General features: G+C 48.6%; 1 protein-coding gene across 1 annotated transcript in view; it reads left to right on the top strand.

Annotated features, from left to right (window-relative positions):
- Positions 1-16,029, top strand: part of elovl6 (ELOVL fatty acid elongase 6) — a 22,971-nt gene extending 6,942 nt beyond the window's left edge. The window contains exons 2-4 of the mRNA XM_062549367.1: positions 10,145-10,276; positions 11,119-11,270; positions 15,392-16,029. Coding sequence (XP_062405351.1) covers positions 10,145-10,276; positions 11,119-11,270; positions 15,392-15,939 — 832 coding nt within the window. The 3' untranslated portion in view covers positions 15,940-16,029. The remainder of the gene's footprint in view (positions 1-10,144; positions 10,277-11,118; positions 11,271-15,391) is intronic.
- Positions 16,030-16,362: the final 333 nt, after the last annotated feature.

Below are 16,362 nucleotides of genomic sequence, written 5' to 3'. Positions count from 1 at the left end.
CCCTCTATCTCTCTATCTCTATATCCCTTTTATTCACCCCTCCCTGCTCCCTCTATCTCTCTCTCTATATATCCCTTTTCTTCACCCCTCCCTGCTCCCTCTATCTCTCTCTCTATCTCTCCATCTTTCTCTATCTCTCCACTCCTCTCCTTCACCCCTCTCTGTCCTTTGCCCTGGACACAAGGCACGTCCTCGCCCTTTCTGTGTCCTGCCGCGGGCTCTGTTTCTCTGGACTCGCCTAGCGTCCACTGTGCCTTCTCTTCCACCCCGCTGGCCCTGCTAAATGTGCTGAGTCATGGTCAGGCTCTCCCCACAGGCGGGCGGGCGGACAGGCACGCCTCTCACGGGGGGGAGACGAACGACGACTGGACCGATGAGTCTGTCAGGCACTGGGCCCTGGAACACACACATACACACACACACAGATGTGGCAGGTGCGAGATAACTTAGTGTACGTTTACACCTCGTCATTTCTAATCCCACCGTTACGGCCTCATCAAGAGGGGCTACGTGCCTGGCTCTCAGGGTTAATGAGAGAATGCACCGGGTCTCAGGAGCGGGAAGCCAACCTGGATCAGCTTAGAGAGACACCCAGAGCTGGCCGCTATTGTGAGATGATCCGAGTGGAATGTCTCTCTTGTCCGGGGCCTGCTTCTTTCCAAAGTAAGGTTTTGTCTGTCCGTTTAAACGGCACGGCACTGCTGTTGTTGGAGATATTTTCCTGAGGGCATACACCTGTTTTGGTACTGCATACCCCCCTGCCCCTGCGTTAGTGTGCGCTTTGCCACGTTTTCTCCTCGAGTTCACCCTTCAGTAGTTTTGTTTTTTTTTTCATCCGGTCTACATTTTGAGAGAAGCTTCTCGGTTTATATGCCACACAGCTGTTAATCTGTGAAGTTAAAGCACTGCTCTCATATGGTCTAAATGTGGCATGTTTGTTTGCTTGTCTGTTAAGAGGATTTCTAGAGTAGTCATCCAGCTAAACTCAATGCATCAAAATTCCCCCCATGGAAGACAATGAGGTGGCAAAATTCATGGTGTCATTTAAGAGTGTCTATACGCACGCACACACACACACACACACACACACACACACACACACACACACACACACACACACACACACACACACACACACACACACACACACACACACACACACACACACACACACACACACACACACACACACACACACTATAAATACACTTGTCTCTGACAGATGCACTTTAATCTCTTAACGAGCTGAAACAATTACCTCCTTATAAAAATAATCCCATCAACTCCAGCACAACAGGGGACTGTGACTATTGATGAATCAGCGTGTCTAAAACACAGAAACACTTCAAGCACAGTCCAGTGGCTCGGTCCAAATTAAACTGCCCGTTGAGATGGGCTGCAATTTGAGCCGGCCCGGGGGCGTCTGAAGTGGTCAGTAGGTGGGGATGAGGCTGGGCCGGCCGCGGCTGCTGTGTGAGGTCTTGTCAGGCCGATTTATGTTGGACTGAGCCGCCAGCAGCCTCTCTCCGCATGGCTACGGATACGCCGAGGGCTTGGCCTCAGGGAATTACTCGCGGCCCGGGCTTTTTGTGGGGCACTCCCTTAATCTGCGCGCAAAAACACGGCTCGTATTTTTATCCATCTGTGCCACCTCCGCCGCGCGGCACCATGCGTGGGAGGCAAAGTCAATGGCCGAGCGGCACCATGCGTGGGCAGAACAGCCAATGGGTGCACGGCATCATGCTTGGGCAGCAGAGCCAATGGCTGAGTCCCTCGCGGCAGGGGATTTCCCGCCAGTCACTGCCACTGATGACTGTCCACAGCCGCTAATGCCCCGTCCCTGCACAGGCCGGCAAAAGGCCGGCAGGCTGGCAGCACAGAGACCTGGGAAACACTGAGGCTTAGCCGTGACACCACGCAACACGCCGAGCACACTCGGCCATGAGCCAATTACGCAACAGGTGACCGGCTCTCTCTCTCCCCTCCTCCCTCACTCTACTCTTCTCTCTCTATCTCCCCTCTTCTCTCTCTCCCCTCCTCCCTCACTCTTCTCTTTCTCTCCTCTCTCCCCTTACTCTCTTACTCGACTCTTCTCGCTCTATCTCCCCTCCTCCCTTACTCTACGCTTTTCTCTCTCTTTCTCCGCTCTTCTCTTCCTTTACTCTGACGCAGCTCTTCCCTCTCTCCCTTCCTCTTTTCTTCCCTCTCTCCCCTACTCTACTCTTCTCTCTTTCTCCCCTCTTTCCTCTCTCCCTTCCTCTCTTGCTTTACTCTTCCCTCTTTCTCCACTCTTCTGTTTCTCTCTTCTTATTTCTCAACTCTTCCCTCTCTCTCTCACTCCCCTCCTCTACTCATCTGTCTATCCATCCCTCTTCTGTTGGCTCGGTGAGTGTCCAGTGTTCCGTCCTCCATCACTTCATGGCTGCTCTAGTTCTCATGTTACGGGGAGTTCTGTACGCTTTATCTTCACCTGATGAAAGGACGGTCTCGGATGGTCTTGTAATTACCTGTGCCTTCCGAGAGAGGAGGATACAGGAGACCACCTCCACAGTGAAAACCATCCACTCCCACACAGCAGCAGAGGCTGAATCAAATCTGGACCAAATCCAGGTCTTCGGTTCGGGTCTCGGATGATCATGTAATTAATTACCTTGTGTGTCTTCTGAGGATACAGGAGACTGCTTTTACACAGACACCCATCCACACACACACATACACACAGACAGATAGTAATGAAGACCACAGACAACCATCCACACACACAGAGATAGTAGTGAAGACCGCAGCAGTTCTGGGCCATGACCTCTGCCAAATCTGAGCCGTATCTACTCCTGTCAGCAGCCATCTTGGACAGCAGCCAAGCGTTGTCCTCCTGGAAGACTGCTCGAGTTTCAGCGCCAGATGCTGTGTGTCTTCTGTTCTGACGCGTTTGATTGGGAACTTGGTCCGGGCAGGCCGAGGAAGCCGATATTTGGATTCTGAAGCAGCGCCGCCGCTATAGCCCTCGGCCTTCTAGTTTCCCATCAGAGGCAATACGATCATCTTACTCTCAGAAGTAATCACCATCATCACCCGGTGTCTTTTTCCGTAGCGCTCAAACTGCTAGCGTGAGCTGCGTTTGACAGGTCGACCCGGCTGGCACTGTGGAGATGCCCAGAGCGCAAGCTGCCTGCGTTCACAGTGCCATCCACCATGCCATCATGGCACTGCTCAGACCCAGTGCATCTACAGATAACATCATTCAGATGACAGTTGGTCGTAGTTGGCATAACGTTTATGATATTGATATATTAAATATAAAATCATATATTTTGCCGTGGGGTGGAGGACTGGTCGACCCAAGTTCGATTCCAAGTGTTGTGAGTCTATTCACTTTGGATATGAAAACATCTGCCAAATTTAAATTGAACTTTATCTTTAATATACAGTTGCATAATGCTCGTTTGCATTTTCATATTCAGCAATCTGTTTTCTCCACTGTGGCTTAGGAGTGCTCCTGAGTAAGCTCATCACTGGCCAGCCTGGGAATCAAGACCACGACTTCCCTCTGGTGTTACTAGTACTGTAGCGAAGGGACAGAGCAGTGACCCCACCCGGTCTTGAACCGGGGTCTCCGGGGTACTAATCCTGCAGCTTGACCTCAACGCCAAAGAGCCAGGCCCGTTGGTATGGCAGTCACAGCGCATACTCAACTGAAGTGAGGCCACTCCGTCCGAAGTACTATTAGATCCCTTGGAATCACAGGAGTAGGAGTAGATGCAGATACCACAAGCACAAGGGACGACTTCTAAAAAGGCTTTTGAGCAGAATCAGGGCATCAGTCCTGGTGCAATTCTGCATAAAAAGAAGGCCAGAATTAGCGAGCCTCGTTGCCTAGCTGGGGTGGAGGAGGTGGAGGAGGAGGAGGAAGCGGAGAGTGCTCGCGTCTGCACAGGTGCTGCAGTGACTGACGTATCTCCGTTAGTGCGCAGGGCAGCGCGGCTGAAAAGCTGCTGTGAGAAGGAGAAAACTGTGCTGATCTGGGGCTTGCGCCTCAATGCATCTGCCTCTCTCAGTTGCCTTATTTTCTGCAGTGTGCCGTTTTTTTTCTCTTTCTGAGAATTACCAATTACGCAATTGTAGCTGACTCATGGCCTTGTCTCTACAAACTTAGAAAGCTTAATGACACAAATAAGCTCAATATGTTTCATTAATACCCCGACAATAACATTTTCAAACAAATAGAATGTGACTTATAAAATACCCCACAATTTGCATACAAATATGCACATACCGTTCTTAATTATTATTTTTTAAAAACGTCTCTCAACATGCACACCATTCTTTACGTCACACATCTCTAAAACAAACACAACGTGGTCCTGACCAATATATCTCACACATATCTGGACCTGATGTGGGTCTACCACATTAGATTAGATTAGGTCCAACTTCTTTGTCATTGTGTAGAGTACAAGTACAATGACAGTTTGCGGTGGTACACAGGCTGCTGTTACTACAGTTGATGTAAACTCTGGGCAGATAGAAAGGTCTACGCTAAACCATGAGGTACTCTCAGCTGAGCAGTGACTCTCGGTGATGGTAGTGTCTGTGCGCCGCGTTTTGTTAACATAAATGCACAAATCTCCACCTCTGGTCGTACCGGAGTCTACAGCTGCTCTGTCTGCACTGGGAAGGCAGCGTCCAGCTAGCTGGATAGCACATCTTTGCTAGACCAGGACCATACCCACTCCTTGGCAGCTAGCACCTTGGCAGCAGGCTGCTGGAACATCAGTGAAAGCCTGATGTTCTTACACTGCAGTGGCTTCCATATCATGCTGAAAGTACTGCAGGTTTGAACAGTAATGCTAGTGATCATTCATGTGTGTGTGTGTGTGTGTGTGTGTGTGTGTGTGTGTGTGTGTGTGTGTGTGTGTGTGTGTGTGTGAATATATATATATATATATATATATGTATAAATAACAGTAGCCAGCCTTCGTCCTCCCCAGAGGACAATAAGATTATGTCAGAAAGACAGCCAAGCACATCAGGTCCCTCTGTTGCAGATAAACATGCTATGACTTATGCGGACATCTTCAGAGCACACCGAAAGGACACTGTGTGACGTGTTTGTGGTTTCAAGACCCTTGGTGTGGGGTAAGAGGCAATTGTGCTGAATCAAAACTCACACATGCCAAATAAACACCCAGAGCATCCGCTCTTACTCTCAGAACATGTTCCTTGTCTTACAGATGAAAGTCATGAGGAGAAGTTATGGGATGTTCTGCCTGTCTAGTCCTGTGAGGACATCCCACGATTTCATTTTAGGGAATTTCAGAGTAAAACCAGACAGGGGTTCAGTTTCCAAGGGGGGTCAGCTGATGAGCCCATTCATCCTCTCCCTCTAGCTAACACAGGAAACCCAATGCAAGAGCCATTCATCTAAACACACACAGGCACATGGAGACACACACACAGACTCATCGAGCGGCAGTCATAGACACATATCCACAGACGTAGGGTGACCAGATATCCCCGGTTTCAGTGGACAGTCCCCATTTTTGGTTGCCTGTCCCCGGGAAAATACAAAAAAAGCTACTGTACCTAGGTCCCCATTTTTACATACAGATAAAACTTGTATTTGTATCAGATTGATTGTCAAACTGAAAATGTCCTTATTTTTTCCACATTTTTGGGATTATGTCCCCGGTTTTGGTCTCGGACATCTGGTCACCCTAAAACAGAGGCTGGTTCTGTGTTAGCCTGGTGGAGTAGCTCTGCATATATGACTGGTCTGCATATATGCCTATCTCAGTAGGGAGACTGGTCTGCATATGGTTCCCTCAGTAGGGAGACTGGTCTGCATATATGGTTCCCTCAGTAGGGAGACTGGTCTGCGATTGTGACGATGATGCGCTCTGATGTACCACATGCCCTCTCTCGTCACGAGCTGCAAGGCTCCGCTCGTCTCGTCCTAGTCCACATGCTGTTCTTGTAGCACACATTGCTAGCGCGAGTGCTAACAATCTCCGACCGGCCGGCCAGCCAGCCAACCAACCGAGCCTCATGGTTCTTTCCGACCTTCACATGTCCCCCCCCACCCCCCGTGGCCAGTTTCACAGCACCTCCTGAGCCACAGCGATTTGCATTTCACCCGTCATCCACTCTGAACTCCACTGACACTTGGTGTGAGTGAGTCACCCCCCACCCCCAGCTCAGAGATTAAATAACTGGGGGGGGGGGGGGGGGGTTCTCATCTCTCTCTCTCCCGTTCACTTCCTAATTCTACACTGTCTTATAACCTTAAATGCAAAAGCCCAAAACATATACTTTCAACATAAATGAGCTAAGTCTGAATGCTACATGCTATTTGCATGGATCACGTGCTAGCATGTATGCACGGACACCCCACTGCTCAGAAATGAGCTAACAGTCTGAATGCTACATGCTAACTGCATGGATCACATGCTAGCATGAACACTGGCACCCCACAGCTCAGAAATGAGCTAACAGTCTGAATGCTATATGCTAACTGCATGGACAGTGTAGACTTGTTTTAAGGGTGCACTAAGCATCACTTCACCTGAGCAAATATAAGTCAAAGCTATGCAGGTAGGATGAATTGAACTGGTTTGTACTTGCGGTTTAAGTAATGCTTGAGAATACATTTCTTATGCCAGCTGCCCTCCCAGAAACTGAGCGAGGCAATGGAATGGTGGGATTGTGGTTTTACTTGAATACTCAGAGCTTTGTCTTGAAGCCGACTCTCCCCTCGTCTTGTTAACTGCCTGTCACACTGAGGTGGTGACCTTAGTATCCAGGCAATGTGGGCTATCCACCCAACAGTGCTGTTTGTGCTCTTTGCGGAGACATTCTAGGCACATTCTTCTTCGACAACAAACGCAAGCATATTAGAAGACCAAAAACAAATTTGTTTTAAGGTTTATTAATCATATGAACTATACTTTATTGAGGTTACATCAACCAATACATCTAATTTGTTTACTTAAGCATTTAGCCAACATATCAGACCATTTTTTCACTGAGAGAGTTTTTTGTAAAAATGGCATGGTGTTTTTAGCAATTGAATCACCAAATTGAACTGGCTGTATCGCCTAATTTTGCACAGCATTAGGTGAATGGCAGCCCTACTAAGTATTAATACTAAGAACAACGTTTGTATGTTTTTTTTGCCACAGAGCAGTAGCTTGTGAAAGACTGATGGACTGTGCTCTTTTTAGATTGGTTTAGTAGACCAGACATCAGAGTTCGAAAATAGCATTAAGCCCTTGGCACTGTGGTAGTTACCTAAAGCTGATTCTTTGAAAGGGAGAGGGAGAGAGAGAGTAAGAATGAGAGAGAGAGGAATAGAGAGAGTCACCTGAAGAGGATGACTGAGGGCAATGGAGGTGCCCTAGATTCACTCGCGTAATGTTTCTTGGACGTGGGCCATAAGGAAGACACGTCTCCACCAACGACGAGGAGCGTAACGCTGACCTCATCCCGTCCCTGTCTGTCCCCACTGTAACATCCAATCAGTTCCCAGCTCCTGTTAAAATAAATACATCATATGATACCCTAGTAAAAATGAGCAGTGGTCATTTAGCTTACATCACCAATAATAATAAATCAAAATTAGGTGTAATTGTTCATGTTGTACATTTTTCCTTGTAGAAGCACATACAACAAAGTATACTCAAAAGTAGTTTATTTGTGAACAATCACCTAATTGAAGAGTTGTAGAATGTCCTGCTTATGAGACGGAACGTTCTAGAGAGAGCTGAAGACAAGGCCAGGGAGAAGCACACTCATGCCTCTGTAACACAGTGCACTTGAGGTTTGTGACAAATTTGTCCTCCCCAAAATACTCCCAAGCTTGAAGCGCATTTTTGAGATGGCGTATTCTGAGAGTTTAAAGTTTTCCAAGGGGAGCAAGTGCGCTGTCAGTGATTTAGTTTCACACTTTCAAACTTTTTTTGGTGAGAAAGGTGCTTTGTGTTTAGTCAGACAGCAAGATCAGGGATTTTTTCTGTTTATGCAATACAAACGTGACAACTCCTGATTAAACTCAGTGGGATAGACTCGCGTCCCCAAGGGGAGCAATCCTTTTAAGTAGCGGAGAACAACATTAGTTAAGCTAATGAAAACCGAGGAAAGGGAACTAAAAGCCAATATTAGCCGATGTTATCCTTAAACACAGGCTCACTGGGGAGACCAAAGCTGGTCCTAGTTTCCCCCCTCTCTCTCCTTAAGGCATAGGCAAATGGGAAATAGCCTGCTGTGCAGTTCACATCATCAGTCAGATTTGCTGTGGCCTGTTTATCAGCCGTTAGCAGCAATGCACCATTGGAATCACTTCAGAGTTTTCAATTCAGTTTTGGCTCAATCGTCTAATCTGTCCTTGTCTTCTTAACAAAATAAGAGTTAAATAATAAAATATCAAGCTTACCATTAAATTAAAGTGCAATTGAAAAGTTTTCTTATTAATACTACAGTATGTTTGCAGAGCTACAGTTCCTATGTGATCTGATATGTGAGTCATGACTTAGCAAGTAGAAATGTGTGGTATGTGTTGTCTAATAGCTAAGGCTGCACTTTTAGTCGATGATAATCAAAATTGCAATTCATCAAAATGCAAGTCAGAGAGTTATGGTCTCCAGGCTAGGTGGCAGTGGAGGCAGGGGCAGAACTAGAATAGAATAGAATAGAATAGAATAGAATATATACTTTTTTGATCCCGTGAGGGAAATTCAATTCTCTGCATTTAACCCAATTTAACCGAATTAGTGAACACACAGCACACAGTGAACACACAGTGAGGTGAATCACACAACCCAGAGCAGTGAGCTGCCTGCCCAACCAGCGGCGCTCGGGGAGCAGTGAGGGGTTAGGTGCCTTGCTCAAGGGCACTTCAGCCGTGGTGGACTGGTCGGGGATCGAACCGGCAACCCTCCAGTTACAAGCCCGAAGCCCTAACCAGTACACCACGGCTGCCCCTAGGGGCAGGGGCAGCAGAAGCAACAGCCACTGGGATGAGAGGGCCTGCAGGCTAAGTAGTGAGGGCCACAGATCTGGGGTGCTGGGGGCAGTTCTGGGGTGCTGGGGGCAGTTCTGGGGTGCTGGGGGCAGTTCTGAGGTGCTGTGGGCAGTTCTGGATGCTGGGGGCAGTTCTGAGGTGCTGTGGGCAGTTCTGGATGCTGGGGGCAGTTCTGGATGCTGGGGGCAGTTCTGGATGCTGGGGGCAGTTCTAAGGTGCTGTGGGCAGTTCTAAGGTGCTGTGGGCAGTTCTGGGGTGCTGGGGGCAGTTCTGGGGGCTTTCTGAGGTGCTGTGGGCAGTTCTGGGATGCTGTGGGCAGTTCTGGGGTGCTGGGGGCAGTTCTGAGGTGCTGTGGGCAGTTCTGGATGCTGGGGGCAGTTCTGGGGTGCTGGGGGCATATTTGGGATGCTGTGGGCGTCTCTCCCTGCTGTGGCGTCAGTACCTGAAGGTCACAGTCTGCTGTCCAGACGGGTCATCAGCTGTTGTCTGAGAGTGTGTGTGTGTGTGTGTGTGTGTGTGTGCGTGTGTGTGCATGTGTGTGGGTGTGAGAGGGGGGGTTCATCTGTAGTCAAGGCAGAGTGGAATCTTGGCATCTCAAGCACTCAAACGATCATGTGTACTAAAGGCAAGAGTGGAGCATCATGTTCAATGCCTGCACTGTAGTTTCAACATCAAGATTATACTCTTAAGGTCACTGTCGATTATTTCTGAAGGTCACTGTTTATATTTCTGTGTATATTGCATTTATATGAAGGTCATCAGTCTTCATCTTTGGAAGACACAGAAACAAGTGATAGTGCTATGACATTTCATACAAAATGAGCACAGCAAATCAAGCAAATGCAAAAGGAGAAGCGCTAATGAACCACAGGCACATATTCCTGACTGTGGACAATTCTAGTAGATGTCAGTGTAAAACATGTGGTACGGCAATATCAAATCTGCTTGCTTGGATAATCAAAACACCAAAGTAGTGTTTTTGTCCCTTGTGGACACTGACCACCGATTTGCCAAATCTACAGTTCATACTGTATGTGGGAACTGTGAGGTCTGTGGTGAGTGACTGTTGTTTACTATTATGCGGAGGACATTGCAGGCGTTCTGAAAGGTCGTTTGTGTAACCTACAGGAAGAAGTCCTTCCTGTTCTCTGCGCTGTACGCCGCGTGTATTCTGGGCGGCCGTCATGTCATGAAACAGCGGGAAAAGTTTGAGCTGCGGAAACCTCTGGTGCTATGGTCGCTTACGCTCGCCGTCTTCAGGTAAGACGTCTCATGTTTGTCCTTTATGGCCATTGTTTATTTTCATTATGTTATTCCTTGAATTTATGTTGTTTATTGTTTTTATTGCTATTCTTCCTACTGTAGTCTGACCAACTTTTTTGAAATTGTTCACTGTTAAATTACCATAACCATAACCATATTTCATTCTCTGCATGCTAGTCTGATTACTGATAGGCAGGCCACAGTAAGCTCACCTCAGCTAACCTGTTATCAATATTAGCCTGTTTTTCACAAAGCAGGATTGCTGATTATTTTGGGAACAAGCACCAGGCCAAACCCTGTTGTTACCGTGGTGCTATCTGTGTTCCAGAGGTGTGTAGGCCTCTAGAGTTTACTGAGCAGTCTTATAACTCGTGCAGAGCCTACTTCAAATAGGTAGGAATCAGAGATGCAGGGATCATAGCTCTGATAACCCTCTCAGCCTGACACAAATCAAACACAGATAACCATCTCATTTTACATGCTTACTCCTGCAAAGGATTTTACTGGGTTTCCTCTACCTTATCAACCAACAGTTGGCAACCTGCCAATCAGTGCCGCTAGCTTCTGTGATATCTACTGCCAGTTCGGCACGAGGGACTAATAGAAAACAGGCTTTTCATGTTGCACCTCATTTCAATGGAAAATTACTAGCCAAGGCCCGTGGCTTGTGTTCACATCTCCGAGGAAATGTCATGTGGAATATGACACTGTGGATAGTTATTCAAATCAAGGAGGAGATGTCCAACCCAAGGGCTACCTGGCCTGGGAACAGAAGTGCCATCTGGATGACCCGTCCTTATTAACCCTTTCCTGCCCCTTTCTCCCCTCTGTGTCCGTAGTATATTTGGTGCCGTAAGGACTGGGAGTTACATGACGTACATCCTGATGACGAAAGGCCTGAAGCAGTCCGTATGTGACCAGAGCTTCTACAATGGACCCGTCAGCAAGTTCTGGGCCTACGCCTTCGTCCTCAGCAAAGCCCCCGAGCTCGGTAAGGAAAGCTACTGAGTAGATAGATAGATAGATAGATAGATAGAAAGATAGATAGATAGATACAGTAGATACTTTATTGATCCCCAAGGGGAAATTCAAGACACACACCAGGGTAAAACAAGGTAATTAGTACCATGATGAAACACACTAGGGTGAAACAAGGCAATCAACGCATCCTCAGTACCATGATGAAACACTGGAATTGCCGGCATTGGCACTGCATAAACAGGCACTGCATCTTAAGAAACATCTGCCATTTGTGTCCTTTATGTTTTCCTAATTAGATGTGTTGAACCCTGATATATAAGAAATAGTCATAATTAACGGTGGAAAAACCTCAAGGCTACAAATTCTTCCTGTACCAGCACACTAGTTTACATGCTGAGAGCAGCTCATCTGACTACTGATCCCAAACTTGTTTGTGATATAAAAACCTTCTCTTGCACCTGAGACACTCACCAGATCATTATGGAAAGTCACCTCTTTCTCTTCATCTCTCTCTCTCTCTCTCTCTCTTGTTAAATAACAGTTAAACTGGGCTTTCTCCCATCTGCCTAATGCTCTCATCACCTGACTTTCTGGCTTTCCAGAAACATCCCTGAGAATTCTTGAAAACGAAGCACACAGACAGATTTTTTTGTCATGCAGCTTTATGAATCACAATGAGGCGGGATATACAGAGATGCTATTTTTACTGTGCGTGTGACGACAGAACCGCTGTTTCCGTTGAGCGATTCGAGGTGTACCTGCTGCGTGTGCGGTACTTTGCATATGTCTTGTGCTATTCCCAGCTGGCGGTGGTGGCTGTCAGGGGGATCAGTAGGCTCTGTCTCAGCTGCTGAGCTCCCCAGCAGCCTCCAGCATCAGCACTACATATAGGCCCCCCCCATAGCCTGCATTTAACAAGTGCATCTGGAGAACAGGGACCGAGACAATAGAAAGACGCGTGTTTGTGTGAGTGTGAGTGTGAGTATGTGTGTGTGAGTATGTGTGTGTTTGTGTGCACACTTTATGTGTTTGTGTGTGTGTGCTTTGTGTGTTTGTATGTGTATGTGTGTGTGTGTGTGTGTGTGTGTGTGTGTGTGTGTGTGTGTGTGTGTGTGTGTGTGTGTGTGTGTGTGTGCGTGCGTGTGTGCTTTTGTCTTTGCTCTTCTCTGTTCTGCTTTGTCATGTGAAGGGGGATGACGTGCTCTTTGGTGTCAGGAGTGATTAGGGAACTCGTCTGCTCTCGGAGAGAGCGAACCAGACTGGAGGGACTGGGGGTTTGAGAGGACCTTGTTCAAGCTGTGTGTGTGTGTGAGAGAGTGTGTGTGTGTGTGTGTGACCCCTGTCTAGTGACCCTGGGTTCGGGGTCTGGGGGGTTTTGTGATGGCAGTGTGTGCTCGTTTTCTGCCTGCCTGCCTTCATTGTGAGGCCTGAACAGAGACTGGGTCTGGGCAGTGTGTGTGTGTGTGTGTGTGTGAGTGTGTGTGTGTGTGTGTGTGTGCGCGAGTGTGAGTGTGTGTGGTGGTCGGCCTGAGATGCAGCCGTCCCCACAATCCCAGGCCTTCAGAGCTGACCAGTGCACTCCAGCAGGAACTGAGCCAGAAGGGAAGGAGGCATTACGAAGAACCAGGGCCGTGTGTGTGTGTGTGTGTGTGTGTGTGTGTGTGTGTGTGTGTGTGTGTGTGTGTGTGTGTGTGTGTGTGTGTGTGTGTGTGTGTGTGTGTGTGTGTGTGTGTGTGTGTGTGTGTGTGTGTGTGTGTGTGTGTGTGTGTGTGTGTGTTACGGTACTTTTGAGCGGTAGTGTTGAGTCAATTATGACAAGGTCCAGACTCCCCAGAACAACTACCACCACCAACCTAAGCAGGAGCGCCATCTGATAGAGCAGTAGACTCAGAAGCAGCTACAGACACAGTGGGCGTATGTGCCTGTGTGTCAGTACTGATAGAGTATACTTAGAAGCAGCTACAGACACAGTGGCGTATGTGCCCGTGTGTCAGTACTGATAGAGCAGTAGATTCAGAAGCAGCCACAGACACAGTGGGCGTACAGTAATTTCCTGTGTATTAGCTGCATTGTGTATAAGCCGCAGGACAGTGTTGTATGCAAGTTCAAAGAAACAAAACTATATTAATACCATATTAACTGTCCCTGTGTATTGGCCTCCTGGCTGAAGACATTTAGCAAAATCAATGTCGTGGCTAATAGTTAGGAAATTACGGTACGTGCCTGTGTGTCAGTACTGAGAGAGCAGATTCAGAAGCAGCTACAGACACAGTGGCGTACGTGTCTGTGTGTCAGTACTGATAGAGCAGTAGATTCAGAAGCAGCTACAGACACAGCGGGCGTACGTGCCTGTGGGTCACTACTGACCCCAGAGAGAGGGCATCAGCACCACGGCTGACTGAGTGGGTGAGGGGCAAGTCACAGTGCTGCCCACACCCCTACTGCCCCGTGGGTAGTACGTCCGCAGATGAAGAGCCATTTGGTTACACACACAGGCACACACACACGCGCGCGAACAATGGCATGCTTATGAATACAGGCAAACACGCATGCACATAATCCTGATAAGTGCACAGATGCCAAAATGATTGTTGTGGCAGTTACACACATATTTGCATGATCTCATATGGATTGAGAAATGGGCACACATTCAGTTTCAGCTATAAGCCTTCACACCAACTTATCTCTCTCTCTCTCTCTCTCTCTCTCACACACACACACACACACACACACAAAGCTGTTCTTCGTACTTCTCCTGTGTCCTATTAGAGAGGGTAGACTCCCGCGTAGGAGTACTCCGTGTCACATGACACAACACAAAGGGCTTCCTTTTGGTTTGAACAAGCATCTAATTCTCAGGTGTCCTTAAGTGTCCACCTCACTAACCATCGGATATGGACCAGGGGTCACATTATCCTAGTGTGCAAGCTCTCTCTCTCTTTTCTCTCTGATCTCTCTCTCTCTCTCTTCTCTCTCTCTCTCTCTCTTTTCTCTCTCTCTCTCTCTTTTCTCTCTCTCACTCTCTCTCTCGCTATCTCGCTCTCTAATGCTGTTTGTTTTAGAGTGGTGTTATCAGAGATAAAAGACCTACAGGCAGCTCGGAGTTGACATACAGTTGACAAAAGTATCAGGCTGGATACTGTGTAAAAGGCAAGCAAGCGAGCCGAGCGTGTACGAATGTGTGCGCGCGCACACTCACACACACAAGAATAAATGATATAAAAGAAGCGAGCAGTAAATAGAGTCCAGGCTGGCAAGTCAACAGACAGACACTCTCGCAGCCAAATTTCCACCCAGTGCACACCAGCGCTGTCCTCTCGGGCCATGCAGAAATGTCAGCCACTGGTTGCCAGTGAAGAGCGTTTTGATATTAAAGCGATTTGACATCATTTTAAGGACGAGAGGTAACCTCCATGGGAGCCAAACCAGCCCTAATTGCCAGCCAGGGGCAGCCAAGGTTACGTAATGTCTGTTTGCACTCTATTGTGTTCAAGCTTATTAATCTGTTTCTGTTTCTCTTTTTCTTTTACTCTCTCCCTCTCCCTTTCTCTCTCTTTCTCCCCCTCCTTCACTCTCAATCACTCTCTCACACACACCCTCGCTCTCTCCCTCCTCTGGTTCGGTCTCTTTACCCTTTCACCTTGTTCCACTGCTCATAACTCTCTTTCTTCATGCCTCCTCTAACTCATATCGTTCTCTCTCATTCTTTCTCTTTTCCACCCCCATCTCTTTCCTTCTTCATGTCATGCCCAACTTGTCTCATTCCCCCTCTTACCCCTCTATTCCATCTCTCACCTCTCTATTCCCCCTCTCACCCCTTCTGTTACCCCCTCACTCCTCTATTCCCTCTCACCCCTCTATTACCCCTCACCCCTCTCTATTCCCCCCTCACCCCTCTCTATTCCCCCTCTAACTCCTCTATTACCCCTCTCACCCCTCTATTACCCCCTCACTCCTCTCTAATCCCCCTCTAACTCCTCTATTCCCTCTCACCCCTCTATTCCTCTCTCTATCCACCCTGTTCATCCATCCCCTTTCCCTGTATTTCCTTCCATCTGTCCCGAATCTCTGCCTCCCTCTCCCTCTCCCTCTCTTTCCCTCTCTCTCTCCCTCTCCCTCTCCCTGTCTCAGGAGACACGCTGTTTATCGTGCTGCGGAAGCAGAAGCTGATCTTCCTGCACTGGTACCACCACATCACGGTGCTGCTGTACTCCTGGTACTCCTACAAGGACATGGTGGCGGGCGGCGGCTGGTTCATGACCATGAACTACCTGGTCCACGCCGTCATGTACTCCTACTACGCCCTGCGCGCCGCCGGCTTCCGCGTCTCGCGCAAGTTCGCCATGTTCATCACGCTGACGCAGATCACGCAGATGGTCATGGGCTGCGTGGTCAACTACCTGGTGTACTCGTGGATGCAGCAGGGCCAGGAGTGCCCGTCGCACATGCACAACATCGTCTGGTCCTCGCTCATGTACCTCAGCTACTTCGTGCTCTTCTGCCAGTTCTTCTTCGAGGCCTACATCGACAAGTCCAAGCGCAACGCCGCCGCCAAAACGGCTGCCGCCGCCGCCGCCGCTGCTGCTGCTGCCGCCAAATCTGCCGCTGCCGCCACCACCACCACCACCACAGCCGCTACCACCACCACCACAGCTGCCGCCGACAAGAAGAGCCAGTGAAGAGAACCCCACAACACAGAGCAAAAGAGTTGGTAGAGGAGCTGGAGGGAGGCAAGGAGGGGCGGGGGAAGGGAAGGGCTGGGGTGCTGGTGATCTTAAACAGCAGCTGTGGAGAAGAGATGGAGGTAAGGACCAAAGGGAGGACAGAGGAGGGGGGTGGGAGAGATGGAAGGATGGGGAAGAGGAGAGAGGAAAGAGGGAGAGAGCAGGGGCAAGAGAACGCAAAGGGGTGGGATGGGGGGGTTGGGGGGTGGTCGGGGGGTTTGCTGTTGGGGCTTTCGTGCACTCTACTAACGCATAGAGGTCAACCCCCTCCCTCATCGCCATGGATACAGAGGGGGAGGGGGGGAGTGACCAAGCAACGCTGCACTGAGGAATCATTACTATGGCAACAGACAGTGTCTTTATGTGGTGTTCATGTGC

The sequence above is a fragment of the Sardina pilchardus genome, chromosome 11 (genome assembly GCF_963854185.1).
Source record: "Sardina pilchardus chromosome 11, fSarPil1.1, whole genome shotgun sequence".
Taxonomy (NCBI): Eukaryota; Metazoa; Chordata; class Actinopteri; order Clupeiformes; family Clupeidae; genus Sardina; species Sardina pilchardus.
This window is presented reverse-complemented; position numbering and strand designations above follow the sequence as displayed.